The sequence below is a fragment of the Urocampus carinirostris genome, chromosome 8 (genome assembly GCF_059441175.1).
Source record: "Urocampus carinirostris isolate Australia breed hairy pipefish chromosome 8, RoL_Ucar_1.0, whole genome shotgun sequence".
In the NCBI taxonomy this organism is placed as follows: domain Eukaryota; kingdom Metazoa; phylum Chordata; class Actinopteri; order Syngnathiformes; family Syngnathidae; genus Urocampus; species Urocampus carinirostris.
Window position 1 is genome coordinate 21,214,191 of NC_142356.1, and position 24,009 is coordinate 21,238,199.

At 37.5% G+C, this 24,009-nt stretch overlaps 1 protein-coding gene and 1 pseudogene across 6 annotated transcripts; both read left to right on the forward strand.

Moving 5' to 3' along the window:
- LOC148361218 (ATP synthase F(0) complex subunit k, mitochondrial) lies at positions 1-14,896 on the forward strand. 5 transcript variants are annotated; one of them, XR_015851121.1, is made up of 5 exons: positions 535-710; positions 5,898-5,990; positions 6,086-6,188; positions 6,315-6,375; positions 7,148-8,703. XR_015851121.1 is itself a non-coding variant. In XM_088341960.1 (4 exons), the coding sequence occupies exons 2-4, from the start codon at positions 642-644 to the stop codon at positions 6,179-6,181; spliced, it is 258 nt and encodes an 85-aa protein (XP_088198086.1). In that variant the 5' UTR covers positions 1-528; positions 615-641; the 3' UTR covers positions 6,182-6,266. The 5 variants fall into 5 exon arrangements, 4 of the variants coding, with proteins under 4 accessions (XP_088198086.1, XP_088198088.1, XP_088198089.1 ...); XM_088341960.1 differs by lacking the exons at positions 6,315-6,375; positions 7,148-8,703 and adding an exon at positions 1-528 and having other exon boundaries at positions 615-710; positions 6,086-6,266; XM_088341962.1 differs by lacking the exons at positions 6,315-6,375; positions 7,148-8,703 and adding an exon at positions 14,819-14,896.
- A 14-nt stretch (positions 14,897-14,910) lies between these two features.
- Positions 14,911-22,633, forward strand: LOC148361219 (suppressor of cytokine signaling 1-like; annotated as a pseudogene). Its single transcript, XR_015851120.1, has 3 exons — positions 14,911-15,196; positions 17,851-18,032; positions 19,651-22,633. The product of XR_015851120.1 is annotated as a suppressor of cytokine signaling 1-like (transcript).
- The last annotated feature ends 1,376 nt before the right edge of the window (positions 22,634-24,009 follow it).

Below are 24,009 nucleotides of genomic sequence, written 5' to 3' on the forward strand. Positions count from 1 at the left end.
ATGTCCTCCGGCAGACTGTTCCATAGGTGAGGACCAAAGTGGCTGAATGGTGATTCACAGCATGTTTTGGGGAAGAGTCATCAAGCCGCTGCCAGAGAACCTGATGTATCTGATATAATAAAAGCAAATCAGACAGGGAGGATGGCCATTATGACATTTAAAAACTAGTAAAAGCACATTAAACGTTTATTCGGGGGCCTCTATAATCCTGGGGGCTGCAATTGTACCAATGTCAGTGAGTTCGAGACCTCGGACTTAAGGCGTCTTAATGTCTCTTGTTTTTTGTATACAGATGGAGAGTTCTTGTGATCTTACTGTATCAAATACGATTTTGAATGTTGTTTTTCTGCTGAGTGTATTTGTCGTCCTCTTTCGGTCAAAATGAGAAATGACATGCCACTTGTGTATCGGGCCACATCACAAACCAAGCGTCTATTGGTCATTTATTTAAAGAAGGATTCTTGTGATTGGTCAGAGGTCAGTGTCGTCACTGTAACTCGGAAACGTCACGTTCATATAGAAAATTGTGTAAGTGACCCCCGTTTTCTCCTGACACAAATATATTTGTTTTTGTGAACGAAACGAATTACATTGGACTTTTGTATTTGATTAAGGTCTTTTTGAGCAAATAGTTTCCAGCCATGCCGACGTCTCCTGTTAAAATGCGCATCCCAATCACTAGCTTCGGCCACCTGATAACCGAGACGAAGGTAAGCCAAGAAATATTTTTGCACATACAAATTAAGATTTTCTGCAATCGTGGTTTGTTTTTAAAATGGTACTGTACCTTGGGTGAGGGTTTCTTTTTTTGTTTTTCGGATGATATGTAACATTTAGACGTTTGATTTTTATTTTCTTGTTGTCAAACCTTTCGACGTGTTCATTTTAAAGGGTCAGTGTGTAATATTTAGTGCCCCGTAGGTACAAAAAACTCAATCATTAAAAAAAACTACATTATTGATTTGAATACAAGGCAAAAGTAGATGAACTATAACCAATCAATATACTGAACCCATATCACCATAGTGGGAGGCGGCTAGAGGCTAAAACACACTCACATTGACCAAACATTCATTCCTCTTCGGTCTTCCCAACCTGACGCTGAAGAATAAGCCTACCGGACAACAAGGGGTGAGTTGTTGTGCCATGCAACCCTTCATCTGCAATGAGGCCTGACAGCATAACTGGTTTACCTCCCCACATCATTTGCATCGATCATTAGTCATTCTTATATACATTGCAGCCAATGTTCCCTCTAATTTTCCACGGGTCTTAGCGTTCACACAAAGTCGGTGAGCAACGCTTGAAACAACAGTGGGCAACCATAATCCCAAGTGTGGCAAGATAATTAATTATCAAACATGTCCAAAACTTGACATCAAGTTACATTTTGCTGAGTTTCCGGCAATGCAAAATTATTTTTCTCTTTTGAATGAATTGACCCATGTACTATTGCAAAGGTTGTACGGCCTACAAACGTCGTTTGTTCTTACAATTCTTTCACAAGTTATCCATTTCTTTTTATTTCCTGACATATTTTGTCGCATAATATTAACATTTTTGGGGGCTTATTTAGTCGGTTGTAAGATACAGAACTGTACTTAATCACATTTTTTTGTGGAAGTACAATGTTGGCAACAAGATTCACTTGATATAATTGGAAATTATTTGAATGCAACACAAACGTATTCTTCTTTTTTCCGTGTTTTTTTTCTACTTTTTTTTTTAATTCCTTTAAAAAAAATCTCATTGTGTTTATTTTTTCCGAGCTGATACTTTTTCTTTTTGTTCTCTTTTGACTTTTTTCCTAAATTTCTTTCTTTATTTATTATTTATTTTTGAAATAAGTACAGTAGACACCGGGATACGACATTAAGCCATTGTGAGCTGGTGATGGCAAAGTAAAATTACCCGATAACGAAAATGGAGATCTAATGCAATGTGTGGCTAATACATTCTAAACCCCCTATTCCCCAAATCAAAAAAATGGAAATGCGTAACAAAGTAGTATTAATTAAACACTACTTATTTGCATTTCTGGGCAAGTTAATTTAAAAAAATACTTAGTTACTCACTACTTCTTCCAAAAAGTATTTGAGTTAGTAACTGAGTTACTCTATTGTAAAGGTAATTAGTTACCAGGGAAAGTAACTATTTCTGTTACTTAAAAAAGTTGTATGTCAAAGAATTTGAGTCAAATGGATAAAGAAGAACACAGTTGAGTTACAGAACCGTGTAATGTTTAGTCCACCTCACCAGCAACAAATGTATGCAATACTTGAAGTGTAGTAAAAAATAAACATTAAACAATAAAATAACAATCAGCATTAAACCATATATAATGAGTTTAATAAAAATGAATTTTACTCTTACCACCATGATACAACTGGTCAAGTAGACGTAACCTAATGTACTTCAAGTATTTTGTTCACAACGAAAGTCAAAACGATATAAAGTGAGTTTCACTCTATAGAATAAAACACAATCTTTAGTTAGACAGTAGAGGGTGGACGCAGAGGTGGGAGGACACTGAATTGAAAAAAAAGATTTAAAAAAACTTCCACTTACGAGGATTCTCGTGCATTTCAAAGATTTCTTTGCCGTAATCCCCTCCTTATTCTCAATAATTATCAAAAACATCGATTGGTTCTGGCTACGCAACCTAACAAGGGGTAACATAGCGTGTGGTTTCTTTGTTTTTCTTGACAATGGCAAGCTTTGTTTCCACAGTCATAATTTTTGCCTCACCTTTAGCATCACTGTGCAGCCTTGGGACAAATAGCTCATAAATACAGTACAGAAAATACTGTATTGTATCGCCGACTCTCATAGAAGCACACAAGATTCTGAAGGGCATTGTGGGAGGTAATTTAGCCAATAGCATGTCAGCAGTCTCATGATGCTGTCACACAAAAGAGCAGACCAGCATTTTATATGATGTCAACCGATAGCAGACAGGCACCTTAGAGGTGTAACTCGTCATATGCACAAACACCAAAAAGTTTGAATTTTACAAATTTTTGGGCATGTAAAATATGTTGTTAATGTGGTACAGTAGAGAAAATTAAAAAAATCCTACACTATAAAGTAAAAACTACGGTAGTTTAAGGTTGTGTCATACCAAAAAAGAATATCAGATGATGTAGTTATGAAGAAAACCGAGTTGTAAGTCCTTAGGAATGCATGCATCATCACAGGATGCAGTTTTGATGAGGTATGATAATAACATGAAAAAAGCGACAATAATATTCAATCTGAATGAACATGTTTTTAGTGATAAATATCACTTAAAATGTAGAGTACAGTGTTTATATTCTTTATTAGCTGTACGTGTGGAAATCCACAACCAGGATGTTGTTTTTTTATTATTTCACTTTCACTATAAAACAAAAAGTGCATTGTCAGAGATGACCTCCTTCATTTCCCCTTCAATAAAGAAACGGGCTGCAGCAGACGTTATGACAACAGGGAAACAAAATGGAAATTGAACAAAGAGGTCAGAAATGGTTGCAGTCTATTTTTATATGCAAAATTATTTGTCATTCTGATCAAATCAATCGTACACCTTTATATATCGGTCCAAGGCTGGGTAACTGAAACATTGAGTTTTTTACTTGCTGGGCGAGACCAGAGCAGTAATGGTATAATGTTTAGTTTAGTGGAGGGGTGGCGAACACGTGGCTCTAGAGCCGCATGCGGCCCTTGGCCAATACGAATGCGGCGCTTTGCCTCATCGTATTTTCTATATACTGTGGCTCTTTGCCTTGTTTCATGTTTAGTTTTTCTTGTGTTTATTGAGGGTGGACACTTTCCTTGAAATCAACACAAGAACAATATATTGTAAGGAGAGGAGTGTGTTACGGGAAATATGTTTTTAATTGTGTGTGTTTGTGTCTGTCTGTCATGGCAGGTCAGCGCGTGATATGCCTCTCACAGTTAAAAATTTTGGCTCTTTGTGCCAAACTTGTTCGCCACCCCTGGTTTAGTGGCAATTTAAGATTGTTATGATATATGTATGCATGTATGTGTGTATATATGTGTATGCATATGTGTGTATGTAAGATATATATATATATAAATATATATATATATATATCTCATCTCATCTCATTAGCCGTACCGCTTATCCTCGTTAGGGTCGCGGGGGGGCTGGAGCCCATCCCAGCCATCTCCGGGCAGTGGGCAGGGGACACCCTGAACTGGTTGCCAGCCAATATATATATTATAATGTTTTGTGGCGCAGTGGTTAGCGCGTGTGCGGCACAGTTCTATGGTCTTGGGAACCTCCTGTGTGGGTTCAAATTCAGCTACCGGACTTACTGTGCGGAGTTTGTATGTTCTCCCCGTGCTTGCGTGGGTTTCCTCCGGGCACTCCGGTTTCCTCCCACATTTCAAAGACATGCATTTCAGATGGATTGGCCGGTCCAAATTGTCCCTAGGTGTGAATGAGCGAGCGAGTTGTCTGTCCCTGTGTGCCCTGCAATTGGCTGCCAACCAGTTCAGGGTGTCCCCTGCCCACTGCCTGATGATTGCTGGTATGGGCTACAGCACCCCCGCGACCCTACTGAGGATAAGTGGTGCAGCTAATGAGATGAGATAATGTTTTGTTTGTTTGGATTTATTTGGGGGGGTTAGGGTTTTGGTATTTCAGAGGCTTGTATGTTTGGGGAAGTTGCTTCTTTTGGAATATTGAGTATACAGACGCTGCCCGAAGTTTCGGACGATCGTTTCTAAGTTGAATTTGTTAGTAAGTTGCTTCAGTACTATATTTTGTATGTTTAAGGCTTGTATAAGTAACCTGGATTGTTTCTTACTCAAAAATAAACTAAACTAAAACTAGGGTAAACTAGAACATTGTGAAAATTGTTACACTGGCAGGTAATTTTTGCTCAATTTCAGTGTTACAGACGCTGCCCTACTTACGAACGAAATACGTTCCGGATAATCGTTCGTAAGCTAAATTTGTTCATTTGCTTCAGTGCTATATTTTGTGTGGAATATATGTTTAAGGTTTATATAAGTATTATTAAGGCTTGTATACGTAACCTGTATTGTTGTTGTTGTTTTTTTTATATATATAAAATAGTATGCTCGAGAAGGATAAATAAAGTTGACTTAAACTTACTTTTGGAAGATGAGCTTCAAGAGTTAGGCGACTTCGTCCTCCAAGATAAATAGTGGCAGGAAAAAAAAACGATCCAACCATTTTCTCAACCGCATCAAGCTTTCTTATTCCACTCTCATTTCAAAAGAAACAGCTCTCCTCTCCTCTTCTTTACACTTTACACCAACCGTATTGAATGGATGCACGAGATATTAAGCAATAAAAATGTAAAAGTTCTTAGCACGCTGGAGATATAGTATAGTATGTTTACACACGAACTAGGAAGAGGAAGCCGGATTTCTTCTTCAGGGTGGATGCCAGGCGAGCTCTCACGGTGCCACTAGCGGCGGAAAGAAGCACTACAGTAATTTCCTCTACTCGGAAAAAGGTGCACACAATATAAAATCTAACTTGCAGCAATGTAGGGATATTTTTCGACATCCCGGAAAAATCTACCGTTTTACGTAAGTCAAATGGTCGTAAGTAGGGGAGCGTCTGTATTTTGTATTTAGAATATTGAATATCACAAGTTTTTATAATCTATGTTTTCTTTGAAACGGGGAGAAAAAACAAAACCATGTATGATTGCCTTTTATGTTGAACGATTTTGTCTTTCAATAGCAAAAAAAAAACATTTTAAAATTAAATCCTACTGAATGTATTTATTCAATCTACTGGTACTTAGTATCAATAAGTGAATACTGATACTGGTATTGGTCTTAAAAGTGGTCAAGAAAATTTCAGGCAAACTTTGTCATAAATTCTCACTTGTGTATTTTTGTGTCCCTTTCAGAGGCAGCTTTTTGGCATCGAGGCCCCCGCAACAGCAGAGCTGACTGGTTTTAGGAAGTATTTCAACAGCTATACACTGCAGGGGCGCCGTAATGTATGTGAGACACACACATACATATACATTAATTATGAGCTGGTCTTTTTGTGCCCATCCGCAAATAATAAATATCTTCCTCTTCTCTCCTACAGTGCGTTTTGGCTACTTACGGCATCGTGCTTGTCATGGCGACAACCTATTACATGCACAGGCAAAACAAAAAAGAGCAGAAGGAATGCACGGCCTGAAAATAAAGTAGGACGTCGTTGGTGACCCGTTATTTATGATATGAGCAGGATGTTAATTAACAGAAATAAAACTGTAATCTATGTATGATCTAATGTGATTAATGATGTTTTTTTTTTTTTTTAAATGTTATAGACGTTCCCTTACTTAAGAACGAGATCCTTTCCGGACGATTGTTTGCAAGTTGAATTTGTTCGTAAGTTGCTTCAGTGCTATATTTTGTATGGAATGTATGTTTAGGGTTTATATAAGTATGTTTACTGGAAGGCTTTTATAAGGAACTTGTAGTGTTTTGTACTAAAAAATAAACATTTAATAAAATAATATGCTCTATAAAGATAAATAAAGTGAAGTTTAACCTCAACTATATCTTCCGTTGGAGGAATCTTCCACACTAAACTGTGGAAATTTGGAGGCCTGTCTCACTGAGATAAAAGAGTGGATGTCACTCAACTTCTTGCGTCTTAACTCTGAAAAGACTGAAATGTTAGTCATTGGTCCTTCTAAATGCCGGGACTTATTCTCAAAAACTGCTGTGAACATTGACAAATGTCACATCACACAGAGTGACTCAGTTAAAAATTTAGGTGTCATATTTGACCCTGAACTATCCTTTGAGATGCATGTAAAACAAATTACTAGAACTGCCTTCTTCCATCTTCGCAACATTGCTAAAATCCGTTCAATACTGTCTCAGTCTGATGCGGAAACAATAATTCATGCATTTGTTACCTCCCGTCTCGATTACTGCAATGCACTACTCTCCGGTCTCCCGAAGTCCAGAATCAAGTCTCTTCAGCTAGTACAAAATGCCGCAGCGAGGCTCTTAACCAGGACAAAAAAGTACGATCACATAACACCGATTTTGGCTAACCTGCATTGGCTCCCAGTTAGCCAAAGATGTGACTTCAAAGTTCTCTTAGTATTGTACAAAATCATACATGGACTTGCTCCCTCTTATCTTTCAGATCTGATCTGCCACTATGTCCCGGGCCGAAGCCTACGATCTGAGAGTGCTGGTCTTCTGATGATCCCGAGAGCAAAGAAGTCTTCTGCTGGTTCGAGAGCGTTCTCCATCCGGGCACCGGTGCTGTGGAATGCTCTTCCCCCTGAGATTCGATCTGCAACCTCAGTGGAAATGTTTAAATCTAAACTTAAAACTCACTTCTACTCCATTGCATACGAATAACCTACTCCTCTTGTCGGTTGAAAATAGTTTGTGTAATATAGTGTAACAATCTGTGAAGCCCTTTGAGACTCTTCGTGATTTAGGGCTATACAAATAAAAATGACTTGACTTGACTTGACTTGACTTTTGGAAGATGTACTTCAAGAGTTAGGCGACTTCTTCCTCTGTGGTAGAAATTGGCTGAAAAAAAGTGATCCAACCACTTCTCAACCGCATCAAGCTTTCTTATTCCACTTTCATTTCAAAAGAAACAGCACGTCGCTTTTCTACATTTTACACCAACCATATTGAATGGATACACAAAATATTAAACAATACAAATGTCAAAATTCGGTACAGTATGTTGACACATGAACTTGGACTGTGACAGGAATAGGAAGCCGGATTTCTTCTTCGGGGTGGATGCTGGGTTAGCTTTCACAGCGCCACACGCTGGTAGCGGTGGAAAGAAGCACTACAGTAATGTCCTGTACTCGGAAAAAGGTGCACAATACAAAATCTAACTTACAGCGATGTCCGGATATTTTTCGGCATCTCAGAAAAAATATTTTATGTACCGTTGTTCGTATCTCGAATGTTCGTAAGTAGGGGAGCGTCTGTATATACAAAATTATGTTTTTGGTAACCCTGCATAGTGGTTTTGTCCTTGTTAATCTTTACCTCATGGTTTATTAATTCGGAAACCGGCTGCCCTTTGTGTATACACAAAGTGAAAGTGGATACCAAAACTCGGGTCCTTTTACTTTCACTCTGAGTTTTTCGCACGCAAGGACCCAATATCACAGTCCAGCTTGTATCTTTGTGGGAATGGAGGTTTTGTGTGTCTGTGGTGTGATTTTTGGTAGATAGTTATATTTAGGAGCTAAACTTGTATTGTAAATCTTTGATTCAACCACATTGTAAAACATAAAATAGATTAGAATATGCCCTCCACTCACACTTTTGACCATGAATCGATTCAAAACATGTTTTAGATGTATTCTAATTCTCACTACTGAAATTTGTCACAAAATCAAGAAAATAAAACATTTAGCAACTACGATCATACAGAGCAATACACTAAACGGTTGGACTTCATCAAAACAATACACAATGTCTTCAACAGTGGAAGGGGAGTGCATTTCACACCTAGGCCTTATATAGTGCAATGTCTCAATCAACCCTATTTTATGGCCATGAATCATTTACTGCATCTACAGTGGTGACACATTTAAAAAAATATTAATACCCTCATAATAATGATATAATTTAGGAATATAGACACATTTTATTGCAAAAATCTTTGTGCATATAATCCCTCTCCCTTTCTTTCCTTAAGAAGATTTTTCTTTTTTTGTCTTACAGATTATCAGTGCGTTCCATCACCATCGAAACTAATGCTGAAAGTCGAGCTTGTGTGCTCTCTTTCTGCCATTGTAGTTTATTCAAATTACTGTTGAAATGTCTGTTAAACAGAAGCAGTGGATATGGGACTATTTTTCATCACATTTTCATTGTCATACTTCCATTACCGCCCCTTAGCCAACATAGTTTGTGAAACCGGTGTAGATTCCCAAGAACCGCTAGCGGCCCCTGTCCTGCCATTACGGAAACTGGCTGGCTAAACCAACAGCTTCATTGTCACTTATGCAATGCCTCAGACCCAGCAGAACTGATATTGGAGGCCTTTGGGTAGATTTCTGAAGTTGGCAACATGTAATGGCTGAAATGTGATTACTAATACAAAAGCAGAATTTTGGAAGCAATGAAAGGAAGATGACGGACAATTTGGAATTATTTAATGCAGGAAGTATTCGTAGACAAAATATGATTAACATCACATTATTCTGATATTTTTTTAGGTCAGCAGAGAAGGCCTTATAGGCCGTGATAACCCACCACTGGCATTTGATACAGTGGTACCTCTTCAGGTTACGAAGTACCTGAATGGGAAAACATTGCCTCTAGTTACAAAGGCGTTTCAGGTTACGAAGTCAAAAATACAGTACAGTCCGCGCTGCTGTTAGCCAGTCCCAGAGTTTCCCGAACATTAAACAAACTGATTGCGTGTATCCTAGCATGCTTCTTGTGTCACCGTCACAGTACAGAGACGACATGGAGAATAAGTTCCTACAAGATGACGGGGAGGAGGACGCAGCTATCATTCAATCAGCCCATATTTAAGCGATCTAGCAAAATTCCATTAAGTCTCGGAATTTGTGGAAAGGAAAGGAATCCCCCGGTCAGGCTATCGTTCATTATGTCTGCCTTGTGCATTTCTGACTGTCAAAAGCAGGCGTCACTGGATCAGTTTTCAAGAAGAGGAAAAAAGGTAAATTAATATTTTTATTGTTTCATTTATCCTTCTTTTTTTTTTTTACACTACGTGCCCCTCGTTTTATGTTCATTATGCGGTATTCTAGTCTAACAGGTATTTGTTCCATCTTCTGATGCTCTTTTATGATTTATTAAAAAGACATCACTGTATTAATACGCGCATTTACATTCAAAATTTGTCTCTACATACGAAATTTTCAGGTTATGAAGCTACTCTCAGAACGAATTAAATTCGTAAGTAGAGGTACCACTGTATTTGGAAGCCACTGTGATGGAGTAATTTTTAAAACAACCAACTTAGTTCCATATTAGCTTCATTAAAATATCCCCAAATTTTACTTTGAATGTAGTTATCAACGTTTTGTCGGGGTATGATTTACAACTACTCTTTTTAATTTTGTTCATTTTGTTATTGGGGCTGTGCTTTGTTTTTTAATCAAGTGAATTTGCTGACATTATGACATTACGATTATGCTTTTAGTGTTTTTTCACGATTTCCTCGAATGATTTGGCACTTTGAATTCGTTTCTTCATTCCGATCACTCGTTGTGTTTTTGTGTTCGTGTATTTCGCTTTACGTTGATATTTTCATCTATTATTTATATATTGTTTATGAGAGAGAGGAATACTGCCTGTGTGGATTTCATTTTTTAAGATATCAAGCTAGCTGAATTGCTACAGACTACAGAGATAACCGTTAAGCCAGCAAGACCGTTATTTATTTCCGGTGACTGCCTTTCAAAGTAAAATACGCCTACTGACGAAAGCATAAACGAAAGGGAAAGAACTCCCTCGCATTACCTGCAAGTCACGTGGTTTAGCATAAAACTGAAAATTTTGTGGACACGCCCCCTTCTTGCTCCTCCTCCAAAGAATAAAGCGAAATGAAAACACGATCTTTTTGCATTCGAGTTGCAAGCTGATGCAGACGCCCGCAGCCCCAGTAAGTCAATTCTTATGTATTTTTCATTTTTTATTTTTTTTGTCTTTCTGGAGTGAGTCCAGCTCATATTTGACCAAAGTCTTACCTCTTTCATACATTTATTTACAGCAACCACTCAAATGTAATTTAAAATAAAATTGTCTTTAACGTCATTGATAGCATAATAGTGAAGATTGTGTACACAGAGATTAGACGTGGCACTCCTAAAACTTCAAAAGAAAAGTAAGATTAAAAAAAAGAATGTTAGTGCCATATTAAACTTTGTTTTTGTAAGGCAGGGTGGACAAACTAATGTCCGCGGGCCACTTGCTTTCATCCGCCAAACAAAAATTGTCAAAGTATAACGAGAACATATATAATAGTGAATAGAGTACACAAAAAATGTTTTCAGTGCCAATTGTATTTCCTCTATCTCTAAATACTATAAAATGACTACAAAACTAAATACCAAATACAGGGCTTAAAAACCGGGACCAATTATGTTGGTTTTATTTTGGGGTACAGAAATATTATAATAGAAATACTCGATTAAAATACAGTATTATTTCAAAAATTCTAAAGAAATACTACAAAAATACTTTTGTGGAAATATTTCTATAGAAATATAATACAAAAATACCACTACAGTAATACTTTAATACAAAACCTTTACTACAGAAATATTACAACAGAAATGCTACATAAATACAACTACATTAATGGTACAAAACAGTAAAGATCTACCACAAAACTTCTATTATGAAAATAGTACAAAATGAAGACTGGACTTTGAAGAATGACTTAATCATGAAAGATATGTTTTTGTTTTAAACAAAAAAAAAGAGCACAATAAAAATTAAGAAAATTGTACAAAATACTACTGAAATACTACTATAGGGATACTCCAAGAATAGTATTACATAAATACTACAAAAATATTCGTACAGTAATACTGCAATAGAAAAATACTCCTACAGAAATACTACAGATGTATTATAAAGTTATTTTATCGTAATACTACAAAAATACGACTGCAGAATATTACGACAGAAATACAACAATAATACAACTTGAGTAATACTACAAAAATACTACAGATATATTATAAAATTATATTATCGAAATACTACAAAAATATAACTACCTTAATACTACAAAAATACGACTGCAGAAATATTATGACAGAAATACTACAGATATATCACTAATTTATATGATCGAAATAATACAAAAATAAAACAACCGTACGACTACAAAAATACTACAGATATATTATAAAATTATATTATCGAAATACTACAAAACTATAACTACCTTAATACTACAAAGATACGACTGCAGAAATATTATGACAGAAATACTACAAAAATACTACAGATGTATCACTAATTTATATGATCGAAATAATACAAAAATAAAACAACCGTAATACTACAAAAATACGACTGCAAAAATACTACAAAATTACTCAAATAAATACAATTACAGTAATACCACAAAATTAAATATCGAATTTGGTGCTTAAAACATGGCCCTAATAAATTACTTTCCTTTGTGTTTCAAAACCAGTCAGATGAAATCTACTCAAAATAAGAGAAATAAATTTAACATGAAGAGCTCAGGAGGTTAAGCGCTTGTCTCGGGATCAAGAGGTCGCAGGTTAGATTCCCGGCTCCTCTGTGTTATATGTTGAAGTTTCCTTGAGCAAGTCACTGAATTCCTAATGCCCCCAATTAGCAGGTCGGCGCCTTGCATGGCTGACTCCCTATTAGTGTGTGAGTGTGTGTGTGTGAATGGGTAAGTGTGAAGCACATTGTAAAGCGCTTCGGGAGGTCTTCATTGACTTAAAAAGCGCTAAATAAATGCCGACCATTTACATCGGCTCTGGGATCGGCCCTCCGGATATTTTTTTTTAATTACACAACATTGCATTTCCCTTCCTTGTGCTTTAACCTTTCAAAGAAGAGAAAAGTTCACGTAATGCCACCTCCAAAGTGAAACTGAAAGCCAAGCATCTTTGTGTATTGTTTACAAAACTCTGCACATTTCAAATAATTTTCAAACATACTATGACATCTTGAAAACATCTTGTTGATCCATACTGTATAAAATGTACGCATACTGTACAATAATCGCATTTACCTATATTTATGAACAAAATTAAATCCTTTTATATACATTATATAGCAGGAAATTGCCCAAATGTATCTCTGCCATTGTTCAGTATATTTGCTTTCTTCTATTGATCAGCGAAGTAACTGTAACATTCATCCATGACAGTAGGTGGCAGCAAATTGCTATATATATGTGTGTGTATATATATATATATATATATATATATATATATATATACAATAATTGTTTGACTAGCCATTGCCAATGGTGTTGAATACTATGGCTGTTTTTGTTGTGGTTGTCTACTGTTTACTGTCCTCGTCCACTGTTTACCACGGTTTACTACCATCTGTCATGGTGTCGTCACGTGGTTAGTACTTTCTATCTGGTAATGCGATAGTAAAGGGAAATATAATAACTTGTTGTGTTATAAGAGGCTTTTTACTGCAAAAATAGTATAACGGATCAGACCAAGTAAAAATCGTATACATCATTTCGCTGATTTTAATGCTTTTCTTATTACACAAAAAATAGTTTGGCAGATTGTTATTGCTCATTTAAGTATTATTGTTGTTATTTTCCTTGAAAAATTGATAGCAATATCTTAAACTGGCTAGACACGTATTTTCCTAAATTACAGCATAAATATTAACTAAAATGTATAACCTCTATTACTTACTGAGCCAAGGTGACCACAAATGAGAAGAACAACTAATTACTGTTAGTTCGGGCTAGACGATGATTTAATCTTAAAAAACTAACAACAAAAACTAGCGCTGGAAATTAATTTTAAACTTTTTTTGACAGACTGTGTGCCTCGAGACTTTATATTTAAAAAAGTGTGCCTGGTTGTAAAAAATACTGGGAAACACATATATATATATATATATATATATATATATATATATATATATACATACAGCGATTGTTTTACACATACAAACTACAGTCAAAGTGAAAAAACACTGCACAATACAAACTCAAACACACAACCTGTAAAGTAAAAGTGGAGCAGGGAAAAACACTGTTTGGATTGATGTCATGACTCCCAAATGAACTTTTTCACCTTTCAAACAAATGATTGAATCAGAATGAAATGATGCGTTTTGGTAGTTTTGAGTCCCCATCGTTCTGTGGTCTCCTTTGTGCTTTTTAGCACTCATTTCTGGTTGCACTACACCCTATAGCAACATCTAGTGGTCAAATAATTCACACTGTCCCTTCATAAAATGCATGTCTTATAAAAGTTCATGTATTCTTTTTTTGATTATTATATATATTATATTTCTTTATTTGAATAGTAGTAGTATTTCCTTAATCCAGTGGTTAGCACATTCGCCTGACACGCTAAAGGTCCCCGGTTCGAGACCGGTGTAAAACATATGTTGGCCTGGAGAGGAATGGGCACCACCCAAGACACATCACAGGAAATGGTGTCCCTATGACTCTAGTTGTTAAGGGATCAAACCAACAAAATATACGATAAATCAGGGGTCTCCAACGTGGTGCCCGCGAGCACCAGCGTGTTCCCTGAGGCTAGCTCAGGTGCCCGCAAATCTGTTCTAAAAATGCTGACCAGTGCAGTGTCATTGTGATTTTCTAGCAAAGTTTTTTTTTTTAGTAGTTGACTGAGTAAATTTACTCCTTTTTTCAATAATACAGTAATAACATAGTAATAACATGTTACGTTTTCCTTTCTTTTGTTTTTTTTTAGAAATGCATAACAAACTGGGTTGCCTTTGCACTACTAAGGAAAAAAAGTTACTCTGGCTTGAAAAAGAATTGGGACCCCTGCGCTGAATAATACACTATATCCCTTTAAAAATGTGGCAGTATCTTGATGAAATGTTACATAGGAAAACGTGTCATGCTCATGATAATTCTTAATATTGCATTTTACAAACCGTAATAGGCATGCAAAATGTCCGGCTAGCTTTATGCAAACAAACATTTAAAGCCTCAATTGTAATGCTAATGTTTAGTTCAATTGAAAACTAAAGGTGGGGCACAAATCAACAAAGTCAGGAAAAACACTATTTGGATTGGTGTCAAGACTGCTTAATGAACGCATGTTTTCTTTTTGTTCTTGTGTTACAGATTTTTTTCACCTTTCAAAGAAAAGACTCAATCAGGATTAAACAGATCTAGACTTAAGACACCATGGCGCAACAAAGCGGACCGAGCAGCTAATGGCCCCCGGAACCGACGCTCTGTCGGCCGGAGTTGAAAATGGTACAAAATGTGGTTGTTCAGTGGAGGTTTCCCTATCATAGGATGGTTAGAGATAAACGGAACCAAAAACAGCGAAAGAAAAACGACGAAAAGCAACAGAATCCGTGTCAAGATCCAGACCGGCATGCGACACAGCAAGTCCAAAATCGGGACCTGAAACCGGAAACCGCGGACAATCTGCTGCACTGGAGTCACATGCACAATCTCCAGCTCTCAGATGAAAAACTTGAAACCTGGTGTCAGGTAATTGGCTCTCATTACTTCTGTCATTACTCTGTAATAAGTGCGGGGCGGGGACTTGAAAAAATGCTGGTTTCACTTTTAAATACCACTCTAAACACAGGGTGCCTTTGGGGACCAGTACCACCCCCAAAAAGAGAAAATCCACACAGTAGGGTCGCATCTTCATAAAAAAAAAAAAAAAACAACCTTATTACCGACTAAGAGTATACGACAATAAAAAAATAGCAACTATGGACTACAAATCATAACACACGACACATAGTTCCAGTTGAATGAATGGTTTTAGTGTTTTGGATGGACTCCACCTCAGCGTAAGAAAGCAATTTAGAGAGCGGCTGTCTAGCTGCACGCCATCATCGGGTCTTCTCGATTTGAGCAAAGTCTCAGTGATGATAAAAATAAGAGTCCCAAATGTAGAGGTTTCCCACAAGTTGTCGTTCCAAGTCATTTAGTTCATGGTTAATGGAATTGGCATTGCTGAAATACAGGCTCCGCAGAGTAGCTTGTGAGAGTTGTTCGCATAGCTGTAGCTGTAGGCCAGACCTTCAGCCCCTATAGTGCTTTCTCTCCCAATGCCGCCTCAGTCTCTTCCCGGACCTGATTACAGTAGTTCGTAAAGAACCTGGTGGTGATCAGCATTTCTTTGCGCTCTTTTGACTTTCCTGAGAGTTCGATTATAATGTAATAATAAGCCGCTAAAAGCTAGTGGCTGCTATCCTTCCGGGTTTGTTTTGATTCGGAGACGTAGACTGCGCATGCCCCACCTCAGCTGTATGACTGACAGCCTACACCAGCCTATCACGTCGCATATCCAAACAGTCACGCCCACCCAACACACAGACATACCATCTGCCCCGTGGAGCATTAGCTGTCTCTTTCAGAACACAATGCATGATAAGTTGATATTATTGTCAAAGAGAATTCAATTCAAAATCCGCGAAGGCGTGAACCAGCGATAACCAAAATTTGTTTTAAGATTACAAGAATTAGATGCCTCCAGAGTTTAGTAGTGGTTGGACCAGTGAAGATAACCCAAATTATCCCACATCTTAATGTCACCATAATCAAAAGATCAATGCAGGCAGAAATAAAAAAAAGATTTGGGCACATAGCTTTGACTTTCTGGTGTATCATTTAGAGCACCTCAAAATTAACATTTTTTTGCTACAAGTACAGCATTAGGAGGTAATGTTCAAACTAACTCGCATCCCAATTTTTGGAACTTACAAACTAATATATCGATGTCACTTGCCAGGTGGAATTTAGAGTCTAACTAAACAAAATAACAAGGAATCTTCTTTATTAAAACAAATATATCTGAATTGGGATACCGCTATTTCCCAATGCTAATAAATCAGGGAAAACAACATTGGCGTGCTACTAACGGTAAGAATTATTATTCTCAACATCAATGTACACACATTTCGGCATACCCATATTGATATATTTTAATATGGGTACTTTTAATACTCAATGCTTACATATATTAGAGTTAACATTCATAGTACTAGCTTTAATACACACAGATAAAAACACTTACAGGCATATGGGTGGGTGGATCCCTTAACCACAAGGATTGTAGGGGCATCATTTCCTGTGGTGTGTCTCAGGCAAGTACAGCCTGGTTGCGCCCATCCCTCTCCAAGCTGACAAATGTTTCCACCCGGTCCAACCGGTGGCCTTTCGCGTGTTAGGCGAATGTGCTAAAAGGCAAGTACTGCCTCAAAAATTGTATAACTAATTGGTTACCAGTAATTCCTTGTTTTTCGCAAGGGTAGGTTGCGTTCTAAAAAAGTCCCTCGATAGTCAAAACACGCAATGTAGAAAGATGTATTTATTAGATATCACTAAACGTAAAGTAGAAAGATGTATTTATTAGATATCGGTAACATATAAAATGTATGACGAAATAACAATTATAGATCTACAAATAAAAACACAGAATTGCAGTTGAATGAATGGTCATTATTGTCATTATACTATGGGACTGTCCCACGAAATTGCAGGGCTTCGCCATTCGGTGTAACAAAGCAATGTAGAGAGTGGCCTTCTAGCTTCGGGGATCCTTGGGATGGTCCAGGTTTCCCCGACGATTGAAATACAAGATTCACGAATCAGTTTTCTAGGTAATAGTGCTAGCGTTAGTGAGATACCGGCTCGGTAGAGGTGGCTTTTGAGAAAGTTGTTAGTCTAGCCGTAATATGTCGAACCCGTTGCCCCGCTATTGCTTCATCTCCTGACGACGCTTCAGTCTTTTCCCAGATCCCATAACAATCCACGGAGCACCCGGTGGTTACCAGCATTCCTTGCGCTCTTTAGAATTTCCTCATCGTCAGACTTAATCGATGAATATCCTTTCAAGGTAACGATCCGCTAAAGTACTAGCTGTTGCTGTGCTTTACTGTTTATTCTTGGTGGGTGGACACATTGACTTGTGCGACCACCCAGCCGTTTGACTGACAGCTTATACCAGCCTATGACAGCCGCGCATACAGACAGTCACGCCCACCCAACACACACACACACGCAAACTTTTTGTTTTAACTAGCATGCATTAGTGCTGCAATTGCGCACAAGCTAACCTACGTTTCGAAACTGCCCCCATAAATGACGCCGTGATTTGTATTCCTGTTTTTTGTCCACGGTACTTGCAGAATGGAGGGCGGGTAGATGATCAGCCGACTCACCTGCGTCCGTTCAGCAGCCCGCAAGAATTTGAATTGGTAATGCAGACTCATCGGCTACTCCAGCACAGCTCCTACTACTGGGGAGCTATGAGAATGGAAGAAGCGCACAAAATCCTCATGCAGACCTCATTGGGCACTTTCCTCATCAGGTAAATATTACTGGTGATTAAAACTTACTAAAATATAGAGGGTTGGGTCCGGCATTTGTAGAAATAAATCTATGAATAAATAAAAAAATAACCTACAAATATATACCATAAAAATTCATGACAACCTAGTATAATACCTACTTATATGACATTTGTAACATTTGAAACAATGTCAATAAAGGTATATTCTATTCTATATTCTATTCTATAAATGCAGTTTGTTCATGTATTTATGTGTCGTTTATTTTGTAATTTATATCTTTATGTAATTATTTTGTCATGTGTACTGTCTTGTGTTTTTGTCCTGTATTTGTTAATGTATTTTGTAATGCATTTTTCGTGTATTATTTTGTGCATCATTTCGTTTATTTCGTCGTGTAATTTGTCACGTAGTTCTTTGTGTAATTTGTCATTATTCTTCTTATGTATTTTGTCATGTATTTTGTTGAATATTTTCTCATGTATTTTGTAGTTTTGTCGTGTATTGTATTTTGTCCTGTATTTTTTCGTGCATTTTGTCGAGTATTTTGTGTCAAGACCAGAACAGGAGGAGGACCCTTATGCGTAACGTTTACTCACAAGTTTATTATGATAAAGAGGAAAATTAAGCGCCAGCGATCCGGTGCTCGCTGGACGAGGGACGCAAGCCGTACCCGAGATAGGAGCGTGTTCGGAATGCGGAAGTGGATCTTCCGCGTAACGTGGTCAAACGGGAAAAAACGGGTCGATAGCCGGGACAGGAGCTCAGAACGTGGTCGGGGTTCAAAAAAACGGTTTGTACCCAGAGACAAAATCAGGAACAGACGAGTGGGAAACGGGTGACAAAACAGGATCGACGGGAGTCAGAGTCAAAATGCTTGCCTTGTGTAAACAGAGGTTCGCTGACGGACTGACAACAGGCGAGTGAAAGGACTAAGCTTAAGTAGGACAGGGAACCGATCAGGTAACTAGCAACAGCTGGCGCCAAACGAGCGGGCACAGGTGGTGTAATGAGTAATCATGACAATCTTGTAGTTTTTCGTGTGATTTGTCACATATTATGTCGAGCATTTTTTCTTGCATTTTTCGTGCATTTTGTCGAGTATTTTGTCATGTATTTTGTAGTTTTGTTGTGCATTTGCTCCTGTATATTTTGGTGTAATTTGCTTACTTATTTTGTTGTCATTTTATGTTTATTTTTTTGTGAATTTTGTCATGTATTTTGTTGTGTATTTTGTCACGTATGTTATTCAAACCCAACGAAACGCTCAGCTGGTTTGACCCGCCCCTCATTTGAATAATGTTTTGTTGTGAAAAAAAACCCCAGACAAAATACATAACAGAATACGCCAAATGCACTAAAAATAAACACTTAAATAAAAAAATGACAAAATAATTGACGAAAATGCATATGTATTTTAATAATTTGCATTTATGTCATATAGTTAGCTATGATGTGATTTTATTGATTTGTTCATTTATTGATTTGTTCATTTATTGTTTTTGGCATTAGTTTGTAGGTATTAATTTAGTCACTCTTTTATTTCCCCATATGGCAGACCTGGTTCCCCATACAATAAAAGTTAAAGTAACAAGTGACCCCCAAAAACTGAAAAATGACTTTGTTTTATCTTTCCAGAGACAGCGGACAACCGGACGTCTTCTTCACCTTGAGCTACCTCGGCGATGAAGGTCCGACGAGCGTCCGGGTGGTGCTTAAGAACCTGCTCTTCGCTCTCCGCGGGAGCCATAAGACTTTCGCCACCTTCTTCGATCTGTTGGGTTATTATTGCGGCCCGACGGGCAAACTGAATTTGCCGTATCGCCGACATCGGCCTGAGTCCCTCAAGCAGATCTGCAGAAGGGCTCTGGTCCACACGTATGGGGCAGAAACCATAAATACGTTAGCAGGACTCAGTTGCGAGGTCAAAGACTATGTTCACAAGTATCCTTACTCTATATAGAGGAAGAATATTGGGTTGTGCTAGCAGCAAAGGAAATGGAAAAACCAAAATTCAACATTATACATCAGAGACAAGCTAGCTTAGCGCTATTTATGGTGAGCAGCAGAGATTCTTTTATAATGTACCAAAGTGAAAAAAAAAATTTGTTCTACTGTCGGACAACGGTCCTGGAGGTCAAAATAAGTATTTTTAATAGGAATATTGGAGTTAATATTTTTTTCTGACTTTACCAATCTTACCTTCAATCCTAGCAGAGTTATGATCGGGCCTAAAACAAAAACAGCCAGACACAACCCAGGCCAGCAGTTATTAAAGCCCGACCCAGCCCAAGACCCGGGCTTTTAACTCGATTTGCGGGACCGACCCCAAAGCAAACATAAAATTTCATGATTTGTTTGTGAGGACTCGGGAGGAGGAAAGGGGATTTATGATAACAAATTAAAGTCTGAACGTAATGATTGACATTTTAGGGCTTAAGATCTTACCTCTGATCCTTAGAACAATAAATGACATCTCTAAAATAAATATCCTTGATCGTACATTGTGTGTTATTTAGCACCTCCTAGTGGGGAAAAAAATAAAACAAAACATGATTGATTTGACTCATAAGGAAAAACACATTAATTATCATATAAACGTGCATTTAAAAAAAACCAAAAAACAATAATCATATATATATAAGATATTTGTATTTATTTTACATGACATCTGGCTCACCTAGAGGGAGCAGATATTCTTGTCCGCCATCGTGCTGCTAAGGGTACCCCCAAAAGCCAAAAACCTGGGCAAAAAAATGACGATTGATGCCCTTTGGTCACTTTTAGTCACAGTAGAGTGTATCCTTCCTTGTGTTTTGTCGCACTTATCTTGGGGTGAATTACGCAATACATCCATATATAATTGTCAATATTACACAGTGTCGCTTTACATCACAACATAATATTTTCCAGAGCCTTATTTTTATTCGATGGCAATTAAATATTCAATTAGTTTTAGGTTCCTTATTGTTAAATGGCAGTTAAAAGATCGGCTAGTGTTTGCTAACGATGCGAAGTCTGATACCTTTAAAAAGTGTTATCGATACCGATACCTGGTATCATCCAATTTTACACTTATATGTGTTGAATTATGATCGGTTTGAATAAATAAGTGAATAGAGATTTTTCAACGTGTTCAAAATAAAACGGAATACAGACACTGCCCTACTTACAAACGAGATAGGTTGCCATTGTTCGTAAGTTGAATTTGTTCGTAAGTTGCTTCAGTGCTATTATTTTGCATGTTTATGGTTTATTTGAGCATGGTTAAGGCTTTTATAAGTAACCTGTATTGTTTTGTACTAAAAAAAACATTTCATGAAATAATATGCTCTGTAAAGTGAAGTTTAACTTACTTTTGGAAGATGAGTTTCAAGAGTTAGGCTACTTTTTCCTTAGTGGTCGAAAGTGGGTGAAAGAAAGCGATCCTACCATCTTCTCACCCGCATTAAGCTTCCTTATTCCACTTTCATTTCGAATGAAACGGCTCATCTCTTCTTTACACTTCACACCAACCAGATCGAATAGATGCACGGGATATTAAACAATGAAAAAGGTCTTAGAGCGCTGGAGATACAGTATAGTATGTTTACATACAAAGTGGAAGCACTACAGTAATGTCCTGTACTTGGGAAAAGGTGCACAATACAAAATCTAACTTACAGCAATGTCCGGATATTTTTCGACATCCTCATAAAACTTTCGTATCTACCGTTGTTCGCAATCTTCGCAAATGGGGAAGCGTCTCTCTAATACTACAGCCATGTTATGTAAAAAAAAGCTTGTTTTTAGGTTTGAATAGCTTACTTTAACCTAAAATCACTCTGCAAACACTGGCCACAGGTAGAACGGAGTGTGTTTGGTTGCTTTGGTAGAAATACAGAAAAAAATGAGTATCCTTTCATTTGTTACAGCCAGCTAGCAAAACCTGGTAAAAGTTTCCAAGCTCTCTTTGTGCAATGACGGCATCCAAAGTACCAAGGTATTATCGTGATGCTGTAAAATAAACATATATTTCAACAAAAATACTACGATGTACAATGCTAAGTATGAAGTACCTCCATTGTTGAGCTTTAAAATAAGTCGGCACACTCAAGAAAATTGTGAATATGGAGATTAAGAAAAGTACTTGGAAGGTGTATTTTAGTTGTATATCTAGATAAAGTTTGTCGTTTATTTTCAGCCGGGAACCCAATCTTCATTCCGAGTTTTTTTTATGCATCGTTTGTATTGTTGTTTGTTTGTTTATGTATTCACAAATTGACCCTTGCATCTATTTTATTTTCATTCGCTCTGAAAAAAAATACAAAAACACAATTTCTGACCTATTTTTAGGGTCTTCTTTGAAGTGACTTTTACGATGTTCTGTTATGTATTTCTTTATGTTCCATGATGATATTTATTTCCTGTTTTTTTAAACAATATTTTATTTTGTCCTGTTTTTTTGGCATTTCTGGTTTTTATGTTTTTCTGGTGTCACCACATACCCAGGATGACACTTGGCACTTGAACACCTTATTTCGCGTTAAATCAAACAGTTCACCCGGCAATCAACTACCACTTTAAATCTGTATATCCAATAAAAACTCGTTGTTAAAATAAAGTCCTTGACAATACTTTATGAATAGGGTTTCTTCATTTTTCTCATATTGAGGTTTTTGAGTTTTCCCTTGCCCTCATGTGGGTTTTAGATCAGGGGGTAGTGTCATAATAGTCTGTGGTTTGCAATAATCTGTGGCAGGGGTCGGCAACCTATGACACGCCTGCCAGCAGTGGCACGCGAGGGGTTAACCCAGGGGTCGGGAACATTTTTGACTCAAAGAGCCATAAAAGCAAAATATATTAATTTTATTTTGGGAAAGAGCCACTCCATATATTATGAGACAAATTGACTAAATTGCTAAACCCGCGCCCCAGACAAAAGCTTAGTCTTCAGCACATTTTTTTTTGATGATTTGATAAAAATTATGAAAAGAGAATAATGCCAGAGTCCGCGTCCTAAAATCAACAAACATACCACTTTAAACTTGTCTCTTTCTTGCAATTACTCAAGATCGGTTAAACTCATTTTGACCCTTTTTTTTCATACATATTTGTTTCAAAACCAGATGCAAGCAGTTATTTTGTAAAAACGTCACAACATTCTGCAAACAGGGAGCCTGATGTGCTTACCTTTGGCGCAGACGGCGTAGGGTGAGAGATGGGAGGGAGTGCTTGCACTTTTTGCATAGCTCCACCCATCCCTCCCACTCACCCAATCAAATCACTTTTAAGTTCTCTTCCGGTGTTTTGGCGTATTTACAGTTTGTTCTGTGGATTCATCATAAGGTATCTGAACACAGATTATTTAGTGAGCTTTTATATAAAGGATTATTTAGCGTTGTACAGCCAAAAGTTTTTTTTTTTGTTTTTTGGTGTGACACCTTTACTGTAAATTGTAGTGAAAAACGTGCCCCATATATTCTGGAAGTACTGCTTTGAAATTCAGCTTTGGTTTGACTTTGCGTGTACCTGAACTGGATTAATGGCTCAAGTTTTGAACGAGATGGAGAAAATTTGCACGCAATCAAATTTGTTTCTGAGCCACAGGTACTCATAGAAAGAGCCATATATGGCTCGCGAGCCATAGGTTCCCGACCCCTGGGTTAACCAGTGGCACGCGAACGCACGGCAACATAATGAATTTTTTTTTAGAAAGCATTTACCTGAAGTTTAGACCGTTTCATGTTGTTCAGAGGCTTTACGGTCGCGCCCCTCCTCCTCTGCTCCATTTGTGACCGTGTGTCTGCTCGGCGCCGGAGGAGAGGAGGAGAGATCCATGTTTTAACCCAGCCAACGAAACATAGGCGCGCGATAAACGAATAAATCATGACGGCTCCTCCAGAGAAAAAATGTCATTCTTTTCAGCCAGCGTGGGCAAATGACTGGGCCTTTATGCAAAAAAAATGACTGTGCTGTTTGTGCATTACGCCTCGAGAGAGTTGTACCTCGCACATC